The sequence below is a fragment of the Pipra filicauda genome, unplaced genomic scaffold (assembly GCF_003945595.2).
Source record: "Pipra filicauda isolate LSUMZ 115617 unplaced genomic scaffold, ASM394559v2 scaffold291_size933811_pilon, whole genome shotgun sequence".
In the NCBI taxonomy this organism is placed as follows: Eukaryota; Metazoa; Chordata; class Aves; order Passeriformes; family Pipridae; genus Pipra; species Pipra filicauda.
The window spans coordinates 535,987-556,400 of record NW_024104411.1 but is presented as its reverse complement, the minus strand read 5'-3'; the positions used below and the strand labels follow the sequence as shown (position 1 = coordinate 556,400).

General features: G+C 58.3%; 1 protein-coding gene across 1 annotated transcript; it reads left to right on the top strand.

Moving 5' to 3' along the window:
• Window positions 1-1,470: 1,470 nt before the first annotated feature.
• On the top strand, window positions 1,471-18,907 carry RGS19 (regulator of G protein signaling 19). Its single transcript, XM_027710614.2, has 6 exons — window positions 1,471-1,548; window positions 13,039-13,178; window positions 13,342-13,478; window positions 15,429-15,503; window positions 16,516-16,750; window positions 17,322-18,907. The coding sequence occupies exons 3-6, from the start codon at window positions 13,378-13,380 to the stop codon at window positions 17,508-17,510; spliced, it is 600 nt and encodes a 199-aa protein (XP_027566415.1). The 5' UTR covers window positions 1,471-1,548; window positions 13,039-13,178; window positions 13,342-13,377; the 3' UTR covers window positions 17,511-18,907.
• Window positions 18,908-20,414: the final 1,507 nt, after the last annotated feature.

The following is a 20,414-nucleotide window of genomic DNA, read 5'->3' as shown; positions in this document are numbered from 1 at the left end:
GCTACAAGCCCTGCCCAATTTGGCCTTGAACACTTCCAGGGTTGGGGCAAATGTTCATGGGGATTCCTAAAAATCCCAAACACGCACTACAAAGCAGTTTCTGAAGGTGTGGGAGCCTTTATGGGCATTTGTGAGCTTCCAGTTAAATGAATCGCTAAAGAAAATCAGGAGAGCTGGTGGCCCGGTCACACAGCAGGAGGGGGCAGACTGGCAGTCACAACTGCACACCGGAGCTGTTCTGAAGATTTCGAAAAGTTGCAATCAGGGGAAGGACCCTGCTTTGTCCACAGAAGTCCTTGGGCAGGTCCTCCCTGGGTGAAAGCTGTGTAGATCCCACTGTAGTGAGCTGGATGGGTGAAAAGAGGAAAATCTGGAGAACTGGACTGGGCAGGTTGAAAATCTGGGAGGCACATCAGGTCTGTCCAAGCCCACTGTGCAGAGGTAGCAGGGCTCAGCTCAGAGACACTGATTGCATGGGTGAGGGTTGGGGTGGTGTTTTCAGCAGAGCAGTCACATTTGGTCCCCCACTGGTCCCCCACGTCGCAGAGTGCATGTCCCGAGGATTGAACTAGACAGTGGTTTGAACATTGCCTCTCCCAGGGAAATGGTTTTTAATGAAGTTTTAAATAATAAAGTGGGATAATTTCCCTGGCTGGCAAGATCATGAAATTTTTATGCCTCCTTTCTCTCCCAAAGTTTTATCAGTCTTTATTATTAGTGATGTATAATCGCCCCTTTGGAGGGGGGAAAAAACAAAACCAAACAAAAAAAACCTGAGAAACCATTGATATAGGGATCAATTGATAGAAACAACCAGTAGAAACCATTGATATATAAGGATCCCTGGGCAGGGATCCTTAGGTGGGAAGTGGTTTGGCAGCAGCTCCACAGGTAGCCCTTCCCCACATCCTGGGGATGGGCGAGCACCCCACAGGGGCAAAGGGGACCCCCAGTGCTGGTGCAGGGTGTCAGTATTGGCTGCATGATACTGGTGCCTGTTGCTGGTGCCAGGTGCAAGCACTGGGTGCATGGTGCTGTTACTGGGTGCCAGTACTGGGTGCATGGTGCTGGTATGGGTACTAGTGCTGGGTGTATGATGCTGGTGCTGGGTGACAGTACTGGGTGCATGGTGCCGGTCCTGTGTTCCAGTATTTGACACTGGGTGCTGGTGCAGGGTGCGAGTACTGGGTACATGGCGCTGGTACTGGGTACCAGTATACACGATGGGTGACAGCAGTGGGTGCCTGATGCTGGTGCTGGGTGCCCATAGTGGGGACCGGGGCTGTGCGCGGTGTGGGTGCGGGAGGGTGTGTGCGTGTGTGTCTCTCTCTCTCTCGTGTGTGTGTGCGCTGTGTGTGCCGTGAGGAAGTGCCAGGGCTGCAATCGCTTTCGGAAGTGGCCGGCGGGGCCGGGCCGGAGCCTGCGCAGTGCCGGCGCCGCCGCCGCTCCGCTCCCGCTGCCGCTCCCTCTCCCTCCGGTGCCCAGCCCGGCGGCAGCGCAGCGGCGGCGCCCGGGGGCGGCGGCGGCGGCGGCGCGGATGCCCGGCCCGTGAGTACCCCGCGCCCCGGACCGGGGATGCCGCGGATGGGGCGGGGAGTGGGGGGGGACACACACGCGCACCCATCGCCCCCTCCCTCGCCCGGTGCCCAGCCCAGCCTCGCTCCCCCGGCGGACCCCGCTTTGCCCACCCCCTCCCTCTTTGCACGCTCCCCCCGCCCCGGGCATCCTCCCTCCTGCACGGCTTTCCGCCTCTACACGCACCGAGCCCCGCGGAGGATGGAGAGATCTGCCTGTGTGTGTGTGTGTCTCTGTCTGTCCGCGCGTCCGTGTGTCCGGCTGCTGCCTGTCACCGGCCCCATGTGAGAGCGCTAGGGCGGGGGGATGCTCCGTGGGGACCGGCCGGCGGGGCGGGGGGACCCCGAGCACCGAGCAGGGAGCGGGCACTCCCCGCCGCATCCCCCCAGGGGAGGGCAGGGCTCCTGCCAGGAGGAGGAGGAGGAGGAGGATGGAGAGGGGGAAGGAGGGGGGCACCCTCCAGCCGCAGGGCCGGCTGCACCGGGGTTTACCCAGCCCGGGGGCGGAGGTTGCAGGGAGTATCCCCCCCCCGGGGGCCTCCCCGGCTCTCCTGCACCCACAGGTGGGTGCCGGGGCGGCGCCGGAGCATCCACGCAGGGATGGCCAGGCAGGCTCCCTGCCCGTGCAGCTCCCTGTGCGCCCATGCAGGGGGTGCTGAGCCTCGTCAGGGCGATGGGGAGCCCTGACTTGGCCGTCCAGGGCTCTGGGAGCACCGGGGCTCGGAGAGGTTGGCTGAGGTCAGGGCAGCCGTGAGCTCTGGTCCCCACAGTGTCCTCCAGCAGCAGCACAGCCAAGAGTTGGCCAGAGGGACCCGCCGCGGTGGTTCCCGGGACACAGCTGTCCCCCACAGGGGCGTGACATGCAACCATCGCCCAACACGAGCCCATCACGTGGGCAGCATCGCGGGATGCCACGACTTGGCATCGTGTTCCCGGGGCCGAGGGATGGAGAGGTCCAGGCGTGGCCACCGGAGCTGCTCTGCCTGTGGATCGCTGTGTGTGCATCCCTGGGCACGGAGAGGTTCCCTCGGGAAGCTCCCTCTCCCCGCTGCTTCCATGAGGCTGCTCTGGCACAGATCCATGGCCTTATTTAAGAAACTAAACAAAAAGTGTTAAGCGAGTGGGAGGGATTCCCCTGCTGCGAGGGGAGTTCATTCCCCTCTGGATGCGTCTCCATCCCCGTCAATAGAGACACTCATCCTGTGTCACGCTGGATGAGCGAAGCCGTGGCGCTTGCTGGCCTGTTGGATGTGGTTTTCTTTGGGAAAACGGGTCGCCCCAGTGGGCACATATTTCAGAGTATCTCCCAAGGGAGAGCGCCACATCAGATTTCCCTACAAGGATTTTAGCTGCTCCGCGTCAGCCCTTCCCCACAAATGACTCAAGCCACTAATCAAAATACAGTCGTGTTCTTCAGCAATTAAACAAATTCCACCTCGTAGAATTATAGTGGAGAAGCAGGAGTTTAGTGACAGGAATATAACTCAATCAGGGTGCGGGCCCATCTTGATATTATTATTAAAAAAAAGAAGGAACCGAAGGCAGATAATTGGATAATTCAACTCAAACCCAGAGAGGGTAAGGGAGAAAAATACCTTGGTAGGGTAGTTAGTGCTGTGTCTGCCCAAGGTGCTGGAGCAGCACATCTCAGCCACCTCTGGAAGTGCATCCTCTCCCATCTTTGCTGAGCTTTGGTTCTAGTCTGACTTTTAGGCTGGACTTGGGCTCCAGCATCAAGTTTCAGCTGGGCTGGTATGAGGGGGGTGGGTGAGCTCAGTGCTCAGGGCTCTTCCTTGTGAGCAACAGGTCCAGAGTGGCAAAGCAACCACCACTCCTCACCCTCTGTGGAGTGTCAGCTAGAGCTGGCGTGGCTTTTCCTCTTTTTTTTCCAAATGTTTATCCTCTGGATAAAATAATTTTGGAAAGTCAGCTGAAGGGGAGATAAGAGCCACGCTTGGTGCTGGCGCTGCTCCTGAGCCATCCTACAGGCCACCCTGCCTTTCCCCTCCAGCTCCTTCTGCTCCTTGGATCGGTTCCTGCACCACCTCCCTGGTCATGCCTGAGTACTCCAAAAAAACCAGAGTGACCAGGGCAGAGCAAGGCCAGCAGGCATCACTGCTGGCATGCCACACGCTCTCAGGGTTCGGCATGCTGGGCTCTTGTCTGGAATAACAGCAGATTCTGGGTGATCCAGTGCCCACGGCCTTCACCGAGACTTCCTATTGCTCAGTCCCTTATTCATCTGTGCATCTCTCTGCATTTCCTTTACAGAAGCTGCTCAGAGAGGGGGAGATCCAAAGCCAGTTGTTCATATCCATGATTTCATAGCTATCTCCTATTCTGGGGAGAGGAAAAGATCTTGGACCTTATCAGTTGTCATTTGTATCCCCCAACATGTTACAACATGGGTTTTGCCTGTGGGGAGTACAGGATAGGGGAAGAGTGTCTGACATTTTCTGTGGTGTGAGAAGGGAAGGAACTGAACTTGCAGAGACTCCAACCACCCTGTCACAGACTGGGAAGCAGCTCTGCAGTGCTGTCACTGCCCCTGCTCCCGCGGCTCAGGGAACAGGCACCCAGCCCCACAGGCATCTCCGTATTCACACCGTCCTGCTCCAGCCCCACACGAGCCTCCTTCAGCTCATTCCATCAGTGCTGGGCTCAGCCAGCCCATTTACTTCCCCAGCTGCTTGCCCCATGTAGCACAGGGAGGGTGACCTGCAGAAAGTCCCAAATCCTCACTGGCCATCCAACGGTGTGATGGTAACTCCAAAAGCTCTGCCGGCTGGCTCTCCCCTCTGCACCCACAGGTTTGAGGACATCCATAACTTTTCACTGGGATAGAACATCTCGAATCCAGCTGTGCATGCTCTGTAGGAGCCATTGGCTATGCTGGTCCACGAGCCATGGGGTGAGTTGCCTGTGGTGCTCCCCAGCCTGCCTGAGAGCTGCTGGGACCTGGGGACACAGGAACTGGTAGCTTTGGGGTAAAACTGTAGTGAAGGCAGAATCCTGGCTCCATCTGAATCCTGAGTGCCGTGTAAAACAAGGCAGCAACCCTGGAGTTCTGATCGACCTTTCACCCTTCTGCGAAAGCACTCCCTGGGAGCATGGAGAATTATGTTATTTCTGTTATTTTTGGCTGGAAATCCACTGGGTTCCTTCTTCAAGGGGGAACAGTAACAAAACCTCCCGCCTGTGATTTTTCCCCCTCCCCTGCCACTGTAGTGGGCATGGAGGGTAATGTCCCCGCCCACCCCATCAGCTCCTCTGGGTCTGTGGGACCTCAGCCATCCTGGGTGGGTGTACCAGGAGAGGTGGAGAGCAACTCTGCCACTCACCCATCCTGCAAAACCTCCTACCCATGGCCATTTCATGGAAGCAAAGATTTAACCAGAGGGAGGGTGGAGCAGCAATGAAAACAACAACAAAGTCCTTTGGGGTTCAGCTTTACCATTCATCTTAGACATGGAAAAAAGGGGGTTTCCTGACAGCAGGAAAATGTATGGTCGAGTTTTAGAACAAGCCACCCTTCCAGTTCTCTAACCACTTGGAAACAGCCTCGGTTGACCTTTTGAGGGCTCTTAACTCCAGCTGTGGAGACCTGCTGGGTTTGGGGGCCCAGGTTTGCCACACTGCAGACTCGCTTGTCAGCACTTGCCTGCTCTGAAGGCAGAAACACTGTGGAGGCTCAGGCAACAACAGGATGGGCACAGGCAGAGCAGAGCCCCCGGCATCCCTGTGCATGGCCATGGCTCTGGGTGCAGGGGACAGGCTGTGGGTGCACTGGCAGCCCACTCCCAAAGCTGGAGGTACTGCTGGTTCTGTCTAGAAAGGGTCAGCAAAGGGGTTTGGGGTGAGCTCTTGGGTTTGCCAGTTCCCCCCCCCCCCCTACAGGCTTGAACCCAGCCAGGGCTGTAGTTTCCTCTGGCAGAAGGTGAATGCCCAAGCAGCGTTTCAGGGCAAAGGGCAGAAGGAGAGCAAACAGGTACATATTGGCATTAGCAGGCAGGAGTCCCAGAAAAGGAAAGGAAAGCTTCACACCAACCTGGAAAAGATGACAAAAAACAAGGAAAGATGCTGCCTGAGCACCTAGTGTGGGTTTCCCCACGAGGAGAGAGCTGGCAAAGGGGATTTGGGGCCAGGGAAATGTATTGCTGTGATAGAAGTGCATGCCCTCTGACTGTACTCGAGCCCTGCAGCATCCCCAGGGCTTAGGGAAGGGCATCTCTCACTGGCATCCCCTGCAAGGCCCATTCCTTCCATCTGAGCCCAGAATGCCTGCGATGGGCATCCACCATGGCCAGGGTCTTACACTCCAGCCATTTTCTGCAGCTCTGTCTGCCAGCAGTGGGATGCAACAGCTGCACTGCCTGGCACTGCCCCAGGGCAAGGGGCCACCTCTGTGACATGGGGCCACACAGGGTGACAGTGCTTCCTTCCTCCCCACTCTGCCAGCTCCTCCCCAGGCTGACGGAGCTGAGCCCTGCCATCATTCTTCCCCTTTGGTTGGGGTTTAAAGAACCGGGGCAGCCGGTCTCAGAGGGCACAAATTGCTCACAGTGCTTCCTGTTCCTTCTCACAGCCGGGGCAGGGCAGAGCTCAGCTGCTGTCCTGGCACTGTGACCACAGCACAGGGGTCACTTGTGACTCTTGGGATACTCCAGAACTTGGACAGGGTGTCAGGTCACCAGATCCCCGTTGCCCTGGGTATTTGCCTGCAGGATGGTCTCATTCTGCAGCCCCTCACTGTTTTAACATAGGACCAAAGTCTGATGTGGGAGGAAGTTTTACTGGTGCAAGTGAAAGCTCAGCTCTGCCAGCTCTGGTCCAGGGACCTGTGGGGGCACTGGGGCTGGGCCTTGGCACTCACCAGCGAGGAGTGACATCTGCCTGAAGCCAGACCTCAGAAGGCAGCAGCACCCACAGCTGCCCAGGTGAATAAACTATAGTGGGCAAATGCCCTGGGGTGCAGCATTTGGGAGATGCTCCCACTTGTCCTCAGCTGTCCCGCTGGTGTGGCCCTGGCCTGGCCGGTCCCACTGCTGGTTGAGCCAGCTGCTGGGCTCAGCCCTGCCCTGACCACATCAATGCCACGCAGGGCCACGCTTTGGGCAGGGAGCGTGGCTGGAGAGCAGGGCCAGACCTGTCCTTGGCGTGGTCAGACCCACCTCCTGCCTGTGCCAGCACACACTCCCAAGCCACCTCGTGCCCAGATGGTGCCTCCCATGCAGGGCTCCGGATGCAGCCGGCAGAGTTTGGTCTCGTACCGGGGCTTGGGGGGAAAATCAGTTGCATTGAGAGGTCTGGGAGCCATGGTAAGTGAGCCCTTTGATTCAGCATTTCCCTGTGTCCCTCCTTTTCATCCCAATCCCACCTTGATTCTCCATGTGGTTCCTCGTTTCCTCGAAAGGTGCAATTCCTCATCTTATCCTCAGTCATCCTAGCACCCCTCCTAGCACCCTCATCCCCCAGATTATCGCTGTCCCATGGTCCCAGGGGGTCGTGATGCTGCCCACACTGGCATGTGCTGGGAGAGGAACAGGCAGGTCCTGGTCTGGCAGCACCCCATGGACAGAGAACACCCCACTACCCACCTGGCTCGGCTCTCACCCTGGCTGTGCCAATGCCATATCCCTCCCTCTCCTCTCCTCTTCCCTCCCATCAGCCACCAGGCTTCATCCAGACTGTTTAGCCCCTGCTGAGTATTGATCACTGATTTCTCTCCTCCTTTCCCATGGATCATTTCCGAAGGTAGAACAGGTGTCTGCCTTAACGCCACAATACCTCTACTAATAGAAACATAGTTGTCAGGGCTTGCAGGCTTGCCTTATTAAACCGTCCAGCTGATTGGGACGGGTGCTATTTTTATGCTATAAAATAATCAACTCTGTTTCAGTGCCAAAGTTGGGGTCGGGGGGCGGGTGCTGGCAGCACTGTGCTCATTGTGCCACCCAGCAACTGCTGTGCCAGGACAGAGCCACGGGTCTGTTCTCCTCTTCCCAGCAGGTGCTGGAGAGGCTCATGTGGTCCTTTTAGGAGTGTTCGTGGTAGGATTTGTCTTGGAGGATGCTTGAGCAGAAATACACTGGGAGCAGAGGAGATGGCTGGTCTGGAGAAGGACCCCGGCATCGCCCTCATCCTGGCAGGAGAGGTGCCCATGGAGCAGTCAGACCTCAGGGTGCAAAGGACCAGTGTTGGGACACACTGCAGCATCTCGCAGTTCCAATTGGCAGGACTTGCCTCCCCAGTCTCTGAGAATGGCAGAAAAATCACTGCAGGGCAGATGATCTCTCTGAAGGCATCCCCTGGCTGCCGCCGCCTCCACCCCGTGCGCGGGCACATCTGCGGCATTATCAGTGCCACGCGCTCGCAGGGCAGTGAGGACATGGCAGGGTGCAGCCACATGAGCATCACCCACCCCCTCATCCCAGTGGGACCCGGGGAGCCCACCCAGCCACTGTTGGGACGGCTGGCACTTCCATACTGGTAGTATTGGGGTCAGCCCAGCCCCATCCTGCAGAGCCAGGGGGCTCAAGCCCTCAACCTCTTTAATCTTTTTCTAGTAGATTGCTAAAGGGGGGGGTTGAAAACTGGATCTAAAAATAACTCCTAAAACTTCCTGTGCTGCTGGCAGGTGGCTGGGACAGGCTGCGGGGGCGGGAGGCAGCTGTGGGGCTCGGCAGTGGTGCTTCAGTGGTTACCCCAGGGGTAACCCCAGCAGAAGGGTCCTGGGAGGTCCCAGCCCCCTGTCACCCAGCCTGGCTGCCTGCTGGGCTGCCTCGCCTCTACTTGTTACTCGGTGGCCGGTTTCAGCCAAATTTGGCAGAGATCAGAGGTGCTGGGACCTCCTGGGAGAATGCCAGGGAGGGGGTGGGGAAGCTGCAGGCTGGGCTGAGCCCTTATTAGACACTGGAGAATCCAGCGGCGCGCAGGCGGCTGGGGAGGCCAAGCTCTCCTCGCGCTGATCCAGCGTGGCCGGTCTCGCAGGTGATGGGTGTTTGCAGCTCCTCTGAGGCATGGAGAGGGGCTGGATCTGGCATTGCTTCCCACTGAGGCATCACTGGCCTGTGAAAGGGACTTGGCCTGGGATGGTGTCTCTTCTGGCACCAGGGGTTTGTACATCACCCCCACCCAAATGATCCCTGTGGAGGTCTGTGATGAGCAGCAAAGCTGCCATCCCAATTTTGACCCATAAAATATGAGGGGAAGGTCCCCTCCTGGGGTGGGGAATGGCCAGAGGCGGCCAAAGAACAAAAATACCCTTGGTACCAGTGAGCTGGGGGTGCCAGGGGCTTCCCCATGGGAGCGTGGCTGCATTCTGGCAGCCCCCAGCTCTCCGAGCTGGCCCTGCCTGGCAGCAGCAAACAGAATCCTGGAAAACCGTCTGGAAAATAAATGAGGTTCAGGTGCCCTGAGAAACAAAGCCCAGATGAGCCCCCGGAGCACCAGGTGGGCAGCAGCAAGGGCGAGAGGTGGTGGCAGAGGAAGGAGCTGCCGAAGCAGAGGGTGACTTTTTTTCCATCCCATCTGGATGGAAACATCCAGATGGGGACAACGGCAGCACAGCCACCTTGGGTTTTGGGTGCCAGTGCTCGCAGACTTAGGAAGAGAGGTGATAACAGCCCGAGTCCCGGGGAAGGTGAGGGAAGCAGCTGAGCCTAACAGAGCACGGGGAGAACTGATAATGGGCACATGCCACAGCCCCAGGGGAGTATGTGGGAGGTGCCATCATACCCCTTCCTCTGGTGAGACCGCGGCGAGTGAGGGGCAGCCGCCAGCAGAGACCACAAGGCGTGTTGGTCGCTGGTGTGTGCTGGGGCTGGAGCCTTCTCCACCCACAGCAATGCTGAGGGTGAATTTAATCAAGAAAACGGAGGTTGGGCATCTGATTTCTCTCTCTTCTGTTTCGTTTTTTTCCTGAAGAGGAAAAAAACCAAACAACTTTGTTTGTGAGTCACTCTTGGCGGAGGGAGCAGGGCTGCACTCTGTGCGGCAGGCTGGCACATCCCACCTCACATGGACAATGCTGCGAGGAGGCACCCCCAGCCACTCTGACTCAGCCCACCCTCAGGAACAGGCCCTTTCCCTCACTGCCCACCTTGCTGCCCGTGTCTGTGCCCCACGGGCAGCACCAGAGACACCGGGGACACCGTTGGGAAGTGCCATCACTTTGAAGTGGCCTCGGCTGGTCACCAAGAACCAGCCCATGTCCACCCTGGGGACATATCCTGCCTGTCACTCCTTGGCAGAGCTGCTTCCTTGGTCATGGGGTTGTTCCAGCACCAACATGCCCGGGTTATCTCTGAGATGCCACTATCAGTGCCAGTCCTGACTGGGGAGCTCTCATGCCCTCGTGCCTGTGGCAGCTGCCAGATCCATCCAAGGGCTGGGAAGCAGGAGGCTGACCTGGAAGCAAGAGGCTGAGTGAAGCAAGTGAGCTGGCTCAGCCACTGGTGGGACCTGCTGTGCCCCACTCCTGCCCTGTCAGGGCAGCTGGCCCTGTGATGGAGCAGCAAGGAGAGCAGCCGGGCTGGGCCGGGGCTTTCCCAAAAAAGGCCTGAACTCTACAGTTGAGTTTGCCACTTCCCTTACCACTCCCTTTCCTGTGAGAGGATGTGTTTGGCCGCTTTTCTTTTCTCTTTCTCTCTTCTTTTCTCCCCCCCCTCCCTGCCCGCAGACCCGGCGCTCCTGGCGATGCCACACACCCCCTGAGCTGGCCGGGGTCACCCCGGCTGGCACCCGCCACCACCACGTGATGGCCAGGCTGCAGGTACGGACACGGCACAGCAGGTCCCCCCACACTGCCTGCCCTCCCAGCACAGGGTTAGGGGGTGCACAGGGGTCAGTGCAGGCTGTGCTGGGGGTGCCTCTGCACCTGGGTGGGCACTGGTTTGTGCCTCGCACTGCAGAGGTGGGGGTGGCTGGAGGAGGATGAAACACTGCTGAGGGCTTCATCCCTGGCCAGGGTGCTTGGGGAATGTGGGGTGCATGAAGAAGTGTCATCCCCAAGGCCAGTATTTGCCATCACTTTGATGTGGCCTGCCTGGGCACCACGATGCCACGGCTCCCACTGCAGCTGGCACAGGGTGATTTTGGCGTCTGCTTTGCCTGGGGTGAGCAGGGCACAGGGCGCTTCGTGTGTAAGTGCATGGGACAGAGGTGTCCCAGCACCTTGGCAAGGCCAGGTGGAAGGGGAGGTTTCCCTTTAATAGCGATTTTGGGGAGCGTTCATCTTGTCTAATTGTGTGGTGGGGTCCCATCTGCATTTGGCGAGAGGACGGTGTGGTGCCAGACTCATGGGCATGTCCCAGGCACATGAGCTGCCACAGCCCAGGGAAACCAGGACTCCCAGGCTCATGGGGGAGCTCAGCAAGGGCGGCTTTTGGGGCGTCCCTTCTCCCTGTGGGGAAACAGTCCCCTTCTTGTCATCCTTCCTCTTTTTGCAGCCTCGTGCGCATGCCCTCACCTTCCCTCCAGCATTCACAGGCTCCACCACCCGCCAGGACTTCCCTATCTGCTGGCCTCAGCAGCCCCACGGTGGTGCCTGGCACTGGGGCAGCTGGTAACAACCCCCTGGCATATGGCCCTGGCCAGCATGGTGAGGTGGGGTGTGTTGGGACTGTCAAGGGGGGCACAGACAGTGCTGGGAAACCATTCCTGCAAATCCGGAGCATAATGCCAGTGCCCTTCAGTGCCAGTCAGAATGTGCTGGCATTGCCCTTTGGTGCCAATCCAGATGTGCTGGTGTTGCCTTTCGGTGCCAACAAGGATCACACCAACATTGCCTCTTGGTGCCATGGGCCAGAGTTCCTTTGAAGCCCCACAGCTCCCTTCTCCCTGTTCCCTGTGGCACAGCCCACGCAGTCGAGATGGCCCTGGGTGTGTGCCACGGCGTCCAGGATGGACTTATCCTGCTCCTGGATGGGTGCTGAGTGCACCCTACAGCATGGGGAGGGGAGACTCCATATGGAGGAATGCCACCCCATCCTGCTGCCTCTCCAGGGTGTGTTGGCTCAGCCCCCTGCAGGTCAGCCCCGGCCAAGGAAGCGAAGAACCTGGGAGTCCCCCCAGAGAAAAGCCACACGCTGTCCTCACATGCCTGTCCCTCAGTCACCCCCAGTCCACCCATTCCACACCCAAGGGCCATGGCAGAGCCAGGGTGGGCTGGGAAGGAGCAGGGTTTCCCCAGCCTTCAGGGTTTCCTCCTGCTCTCCCCATTCCCACAGTCTCAACACCAGTTGCTGTCATTGGTGCCACAGCCCCCGGCAGTGCCAGCTGCCATGGGGTGAGCAGTGGGATATGGGTGGGCAGCAGGAAGAGGGGTGCCAGGAGTGCAAGATGGTCAGGCTAGGGGGAAAAAAGGAAAGGGGAAAAGTGGGGAGTTAAATGGACCTGAGGGCAGCAGAGTGTGAGAGGGAGCAGAGCTGCTGCTGAACTGGGCGACAAGGTCACAGCCATCCTGCCCGCACTCAGGGCTATAAATAGGGACAGTTGGGAGTGAAACACAGACTCTCTCCTTTTTCGTTCCTGCAGGAGCACTGGGACAGCGGGAGGGTTTGCAAGGACCCGGGAGAGTGCTGCTGGGTGATGGCCATGCTGGGACAGCGGGGGCTACACTGCCGGGACTCAGTGGGTGTTCTGGGGACAGCTCTGTTCTGGGTCCCAGCTGGGACCCACACCCTGGCTCTGTTCCCTTGCTGAGTCCACAGCAGGACTCAGACCTGAGGTGATGAGACCTGGGACAGCTCAAAGTGGGGATGCTGAGGCTGAGATGTCCGGGGGCTCTGCCTGCCTGCTGCCACTGCTCCCATTCCTTCCTTCTGACGGGGGAAGGACTGTGATTGCTGCCCATCACCCTTGGCAGGGCACAGGGAGGCAGAGCCAGCTATGTCTGTATCCTCACCCCTGCCCACACAGGTGGGTGCTGAGCCCAGCACTCAGCATCGCTCCTGCCCAGGAGCATCCCTGCTCCAGGCTGAGCCAGCGGTGCAGGCAGGGGTCATAGGATAAGGTTTGGTTTAGCACTGGGAGCTGTGAAAACTCCCCACCACCACCCCATTTCCTTCCACTCACATGATGCCGTGGAGCAGCTCCGACTTCCCCATCCCGTGCCTGAAGGCACCAGGGGGTCCAGCCACGCTTCCCCGCAGCACAGGGTATGGCCAGGGATGTGCAAGGCCAGCACTGAGCTCCACACTCTGCCCACCCCCACTGCTGCCTGCAGCAAGCCCCACAGCATCTCCAAAGCATGGGAGGGGATCCCAGGCAGGGCAGGGGTCTTGCAAAGCATCTCCTGATGTGTTTCCTCTTGTACTTTCCTTCTCACTTCCTTTTCTGGTGCTTTGTCTGCTGCCCTGCCCCAGCTCGCCACCTTCCCAGGGCTTTCCTTGGCACGGAGCAGCCCCCTGAGCACTCGAAGCTGGGGGGTTCCACTGAAGTAACATGGTTCCTCTCCCCACAGGCTCCATCCAGGAGGCGGCAGGGACGTTAGCCAGGGGGTCTCAGCACGGCTCACCCACGGGCTGGGAGGAGCAGAGAGCGGCACAGCAGCCCCTGGAGCACGACCCAACCCCGTCCACCGTGTATGAGGCTGGGACGCAGGTGAGGGGTGACTGACCTGGGGCCGGGGTGGCGAGTGGGAGCCAAAACTGAATCAAAGCAAGTCACTGCACAGGGGTGCCCCATGTACCTCTGTGTGCTTGCACGTGGTGGGGGCAGACTGTGGACAGCTCACTCACCTGCTCCCTGCCCTCCCGCCTTCCAGTACGCAGGACCCGCGTCCGCAGAGACACCCCTTCCGATGTCCCGACATGAGACTTCTCCGACAACGGTGCAACCCGCCAGCAACCACCGCCCCAACGCCTGCTGCTTCTGCTGGTGCTGCTGCTGCAGCTGCTCATGGTACGTCCCACCGCCCGCCCCAGCCCAGGCTCCTGCGGGGCCAGTGAGCATCACCCACCCACCACGTCATCCTTAATTCAAGGGTCCCATAGGCAGGGGTGATCACAGAACCATAGCAAGGCTTGGGTTGGAGGGGATCTTAAAGATCATCGAGTTCCAACCCTGTTCCATGAGCAGGGACACCTTCCACTGGACCAGGTTGCTCCAGTCCCTGTCCAACCTGGCCTTGAACATTTCCAGGGATGCAGGGGTTGCACCTGTGTTGCTGCTTCTCTGTGCTTTGTGCAGCAACAAGTGCTTGGACGTGGCTGCTACCCAAGCAGGTGACCAGGTCTGAGGGAGATGGGGTCCCACAGCAGCCCCCACCACTGGGATTTCTGCAGTCCTGTGGTGCAGCTGTAGCACCCACGCCACGGGCAGTGGGTGCAGGAGGGTAGCTGGGACAGAGCCATCCCCACTCGCTGAGCTGAGCCTCCAGACCACTTGTGTGCTCATTAGGTTGGGAGTCGAGAGCAGAACAGGCATGTGGTTAGACAGGTATAAACTCCAGGTGCCCTGATGCAGATGGGTATCAGTGGAACCGTGGCGTGGGGCTCTCGCCGGCACAGAGCCCGGTGGGCCTGAGCTGAGCCTGAGTGCACCATGACTCCTGTCCATCAGCCAAATCTTTTAGAATACATAGAGCAGAAAGCAGCAGTGGGACCCCGTGGTGCTGCACTGGTGGTCTCCAGGGAGGGATGGCCTTAGTCCATGTGAGCCCTCTGGGAAGCTCTGCCTTGGAGCAGCAGGTGCAGCGTCTGGCCCTGCCCTTCCAGCACTACCCAAAGCCAAGGATGTAACCAGCTGCTTGCCTCCAGCTGCATCTCCTGTCCTCACTGAGGATCCACAGCTCCTTATTCTCTGGATAGCCCAGATTTTGGAGAGCCCATCTGCTCTTCATCCTCAGCATCTGCTTGCTTAGAGATTGCTGATGTTTCTGGGCTTTGCAGCACCTTTGGGCTTTATGGCCATTGAGAGCTGAGAGCAACAAACCCTGGAGCTGAGCACTGTGCATCTCCTTCCTGGATGCTGCCCTGGGCTCAGTGGCATTCGGCCATGGGCAGAGTGTCCCTTCCCTGTGTCTCTCCTCCATCTCTGCAAGAGCCCGTGAGCAGAGGTGGGACAGAATCCCAGGGAGGTGGCAGATATCCCTCCTGTATCCCATTTCCAGAGCAAGCGGTGCCGGGTGGCAGCCACGCCGGGGCTCAGGCACAGCAGGCAGCGAGCCCTGGGGGTGGCACAGGCAGGGACATGCCTGCAGCTTCACCCACCCCAGCCGCCCACGCTGGGGCAGAGGTTTGCACAGTCAGTCCTGTGCGAGCAGCGAGGGACGGTGTCGCAAGCAGGAAGGGCTGTGGTCAGCGCCGGGCGCCAAAATTCAAGGGCCCAAGGGAAGTTGGCTGATGGCCGCTCTCTGCTTGTGCCACCAGCCCCCCTGGGGGTGAGGGGCATGGGGGACAGGGGACACTGGCATCCCCCAGCCCCAGCACCTCCATCCCACGATCTGCCTCCGGGCTGAACCGGTGCTGGGGTGTCACCAATAAACCCTTGTTTATTTATTGGTGTGACAGTTCACGACAGCTTTGCCGTGGGCTGATCCAGCACTGACCTCTGCCGGCTGCTGCGGCCACTCCAGCTCGGCTCGGTCCTGGCACACATCCCTGGCACACTGCCCTGGCACATGGCCCGGGCGCTGGAGCGGGAGCGGGACCGCGGCAGTGCCGGAGCACAGGGACACCCTCTCATGGTGACAGCAAAACTGCATAAGGGAGCCAGGGTGGCACCGGGGCAGCGGGTGAGGGGAGGGGATGGGTGGGGGATGCTTGTGCCCACAGAGGACCCCACAGGGGTCAAGGTGGGGGTCTGTGAGTGTCCCCAATGCCCCTGACTACCTTTCTGTCTCCCCGTTAGGAACGAGGACCGGGAGCGAGCATGGAGGGCATCCCGGGAGACCAAACTGGAGCCCATCCCTAACTGTGAAGCGTGGTGAGTGCAGGGGCAGTGCCATGGGGGGGAGCAGCATGGCATGGTACAGCATGGCACCATCCCTTCTGCCACCCTCCGTGGCACCCAACCCTGGGGTATGCATGAGGAGGAGGGTCAGGGGTTCCTGATGATGTGTCCCCAGTTCCCACCAAGAAACAGGGACCCCGAAGCCACAGGCTGCAGCCTGCTGCAGTTCTGCCCTTGGGCCCCTTGCAAAGGAAAACTGAGGCACAGGAAAACCTCAGCAGGTTTCAGGTCTCATCCTGCCCTTTAGACCTGCTACCAAGAGCATCTTGCAGCCATGGGGAGAGGAGGGGACAGGCCATTCCTGGTGTGTTCAGCACTGAAGCGGAGGCAGCAGCAGTGTCTGTGTACTGTGGGACACAGTGGATTTACACTCAGGGAGGAGCAGGATGGGCCAGCCCCCCACTCCAGGAATGCTCAGCATGGAGTACCCACTCCCTGAGGGACAAGTGTGACTCCCTCTCACCCAGCCTAGCCGTGGGTGCTCTGTGCAGTGCCTGGCACAGCCAGCTTAGGGTCAGACTTGGTAATTATCCATGGATAATGACTGCACCTGCCCTGCTTGAGCAGGTGATGAGTATTTGCTGGGGAGCAGCCTCCCTCCTTCCTCAGCTGAGAGGGCTGATGGACCTATGTCAGTCCCTCTTGGCTCAGAGCTGCCTCTCTGCTAAGGAAGGGCTTTTGCTACCTTTGGGATTTGTGCAAAGCCAGCACCACAATATGTCTCAGTTTGGGAAATCCAGCCAAAGGCAAGGCTACAGTCCAGCCCAGCAGAGCAGAGCTGGGAGAGACCCCAGGAGAGACCTCTGAAAGCTCTGTAACACCAGAGCCTGAGCAGGAATGGCCTCTGCATGAGCACGGGGCACGTGTTTGGGCACAGTCCCTCGGGGATGGGGCCAGGGATGAGCAGGAGGGACACAGTGGGGAGCCTGCAGCCCTCCCTGGCCGGCTGTAACGCTGTGTCCTTGCCTTCCCCTGGATCTGTCAGTGCCAAACCCACACCAGAGGAGGTGCAGGGCTGGGCACAGTCCTTCGACAAGCTGATGAAGAGCCCGGCGGGGCGCAACGTCTTCCGGGAGTTTTTGCGGACTGAGTACAGCGAGGAGAACATGCTCTTCTGGCTGGCCTGTGAGGAGCTCAAAACCGAGTGCAACAAGCACACCATCGACGAGAAGGCCAGGATGATCTACGAGGACTACATCTCCATCCTCTCTCCCAAGGAGGTATGAGGCAGAGCACCTGAGGGGGTGGCTCGGGCTAAAATGAGGCTGGGGAGGATTCTTATGGAGAGGGCTCTGTCCCAGCTCTCACCACAGCCCTGTGACAGTTTGGGGGGGTGAGTTTGGCTGGGTAACAGCGGTAGGGAGAGGAGCCCTGGCCGCGCAAAATCCTCAGGACGCAGCCGGCCGTGGGATCACGGGCCAGGTTGTGCTGCGGGTCCGAGACCTCACGAGGGCACCATCGGGCCGAGGAGATGCTGCATCCCGGCCTGCGGCATCGCCGGAGTGGGAGCACCCAGGGCAGGAGCACCCACACCCGCCTCCTTGTGCCCAGCTGGGGGACACGGCAGGAGACCCAGAGAGCTCCCCACTCCTCCCTGCAACCCTCCCTAAACCACCCTGGTTCTGGTGCCAATATCATCCAGGATTGAGCACACCATGGTCTTCCCACGTCTGGCCACAGTGCTGTATTGATACTCAATTTCCCACGAGAGCTGGTGCAGGGGTGGGTGCTGGGGCTGGGGGCTTGTCCTTGGGTTTCCTCCAGCCCCCAGTTTCTCTCCCTGCCGCCCAGGTGAGCCTGGACTCGCGGGTGCGGGAGGTCATCAACCGGAAGATGCAGGAGCCGTCCTCGCACACCTTCGACGACGCACAGCTCCAGATCTACACGCTGATGCACAGAGACTCCTACCCCCGCTTCCTGAACTCTGCCATATACAAATCGCTGCTCCAGAGCGTCTCCCACTCCTCCTCGGAGTCCTAAGGGCGCCCACCGGCCACGGGGACACTGGTGGGGACACAGTGGCTGGAGGGGCTTGGTGCCTCCTCACCTCCGCCACCTTCCCTGCTGGCCCCCACGAAGTTTTTAGCTTTTTACCTATGAACTGTCACCCCAGTGTCTGGGCCACGCTCCAGGACTGTCCCCGAGGCACAGCCCGGGCCAGCTCATACTACTGAACCCTTGCCCCGTCCCCGCCGCTGGCCGGAGCGAGCTGGGGGAGCTCACGGGAGAGCGCCTGGGACCCGGTTTCCCCCACACCCTGTTTTGAAGAGGTCACTTTATCCCATCTCCACCACACCCGGGGACACGGCACATCCCCATTTCCCACCTGAGACCCAGCTGGAGACTGAGTTGGGGTTTTTTTTGAGGTGTGGGGGAGGTCAATTGTTGTTTGGTTTGTTTTGGTTTTTTTTTTACTTTTAATTTTAAATGCTCTTTTGGTTGGCTTTTACTGGGGGACTCGAGGGGCGGGAGGGGGGTTTGACAAGTGTCTCTGTACATATAAAAACTTGTCAGGTTTACATCACTCGGTCTGTTTTAGGTGGCCCAAGGGGTGGGGGGCAGTGCTGCAGCCTGTCTGTATTCCTGAGGGATATGGATGGAGCAGAGGGCAGGGCTCTGAGGGGCCAGAAAAGACTGTGGGGATATGCTCAGCAGGTGGGCAGGGGGTACCCTACAGCTGCCTCCCCCACCAGTCCCTGTCACACATTAGCACTGCTCCAGCCCCAGGACATCACGTGCTGTCACCCCAAACCCAGAGCATCCTGGACCCTTGGTTCAGGGACCTCAGAAATGGGGAAAACACCTGTGCAGGTGTGGTTGGCCCTCCTGCAGAACCCACGGGCACCAGGAGCCCTGAATGGCTGGCCCACACCTGCCCCACCAGTGGGGAGAAGCCCAAGGATCTGCCCTGGTCCTTTGGAAGTTGCTTGTGACCTGGGCTCCACCCAGGATGGGAAATGTCACAGGGAAGATACAGAATACCCATGTGTTTTTGTACAGCACAAGGAATGGTTTACTGGAGCCCCAGCATACAGGCTTAAAACATGCCTGTCCCTGCCTTCCACACTGAAATGAAGCCAATGCAGGGGTTTTGATGCTGGTCTTTGCTTTTCCTGACCCACCACAGCAGTTTCCTATTTTCCACCCATTCCCCTCCTTCTCTCTTTGGCCCTTCCACAGAAAAGAGTACTGGTTCTTTTTACTGAAGATATTTTTTAAACAAACAAATTCTTTTAGCTTATTTTTTTTTGTGGGGTGGTTGTTTTGTTGAGGCTTTTTTTTTTTGTTTCCTTCCTTCCTCATGGCATGACTGTGTGGAAATTCATGTCAGTAAATTTAGGTTTTTTTGCCAAGCTGGAAATACAGTTCAAGAAAATGTATTTTTGAGAGAGACCAGCAATGGTTTGTTAGGAATGTCAGTATTGTTGTTATTATTGGCAGGTTTTCCCCCACCAGTGCCCAGTCTGCACCCCTACAGCACAGTCCCCACCCTGCACAGGGGAGGCTTTAGTTCTGAGTGCCTGGTTTGTTCTATGAGTAAGGAAAATAGTCTCAAAATGTGGCCCCAGCTTAAGGGTCAAAGGCTGAACATCCCTGAAGCTGTTCAAGAGCATGGCAGGGAGGTCAGTCCCTCCACACACTGTGGTGGTCTTGGCCCAGGGAAGACCCCGCTGCCACCAGATAATCTAGTTTTTCTCTTGCTCCCAATCCCAGCACTATTAATCACCTTGTAAGCAAATCTTTACTTCTGAAACACCTCTTTATCCAGTGGCCTCGCCCTCCCTGGCCCTCCTCTGTGTTATCCCAGAAAATGACACTGTAAAATGACACAGGTACTTTTCCCTCACTTCTGCTTTGGACTCTCCATACCTAATTCAGGATTGTCAACCAGCTGTACCCAAACTCAACCCAGCTCCTCACAGGAACACAAGAAGAAAGGCAACAGCCACTGGTAAAGGGCTGGCTCCTGCTCCCAGCACACGAACCAGTCCGTGACCAGTGTGGGTTTAGGATCCTGAAGCTTTTTTTCAGCATCGCTGCGAGGACATTGCTCCCCCCCAAGCCTGGCTTGAATAATCCCATTCACCACAAGACTCGTGAGGCTTAAAGGAGTTGTCAGCATCTTTGAATCTTTTTCCTTCTTGGGAGACTTGGCTGCACCCTGTAAAGTGAAAGCCCTGAGCGAAGGATGCTGGTGGGATCCCTGCCTCCGGAGCAGCACAGCCCTCAAAGGGGCTGTGAGCACGTTTTCCGCTGCTTTCATGTGGCTACTAACTCCTCTCCAAACATCTCTGAGGCCTCTGCTCAATGTCTGCTGTCTGGCATGCTGGGAAGCCAGTGGAAATACTTGTTTTCCATTCTGGAAGAGGGAAGCAGTGCCATGAGATGTGACTGCAAATGCTCCTGCCCTGCTGGCCAAGAGCTGTGGTGCCCAGCACTGCTCTCGAGCAGCTCAGACTCAGAGGCCTTGCTGGGGTCCCCCAAATGCTGCATCACCCCAGTTAAAGGTTATGAAAAGGAGAGAGGAAGGATTTTAAGCTTTTGTGAGCTCACATGGAATTTCCCCACTAGGTTCTAGTTACCTCCCAGAAGGAGCCTGATTCCCTTCAGTAAATCACCTTCACAGGGTTCACATCTGCAGATGTGGCACCTGGGGCTGGCTTTGCTACTGGATCCTTTACTTATCTTACCCCTTCCAAGCAGCAGTTCTGAGTTCAAACCTCCTCTGTTTCTACAGACAAGTGCTAACAGCTAATCTCTACCTCCTCCAGATCCAAGCCTCTGGAAAATCTGTATTTGCAGTATTTTTACTCCTCCTGAGCCTCTCCAGCAAGCCCCTCTGAAAATCCAGGATGCCTTTCTGTCATCAAGCAAAGAGCAGAG

What these genes read in the sequence shown, in the direction of transcription:
- RGS19 (XM_027710614.2), top strand. Translation starts at nt 13,378, where the DNA reads ATGTCCCGACATGAGACTTCTCCGACAACGGTGCAACCCGCCAGCAAC. An exon ending in TGCTGCTGCAGCTGCTCATG is followed by an intron (nt 13,479 to 15,428) that starts GTACGTCCCACC and finishes TCTCCCCGTTAG; the next exon opens with GAACGAGGACCGGGAGCGAG. An exon ending in ATCCCTAACTGTGAAGCGTG is followed by an intron (nt 15,504 to 16,515) that starts GTGAGTGCAGGG and finishes TGGATCTGTCAG; the next exon opens with TGCCAAACCCACACCAGAGG.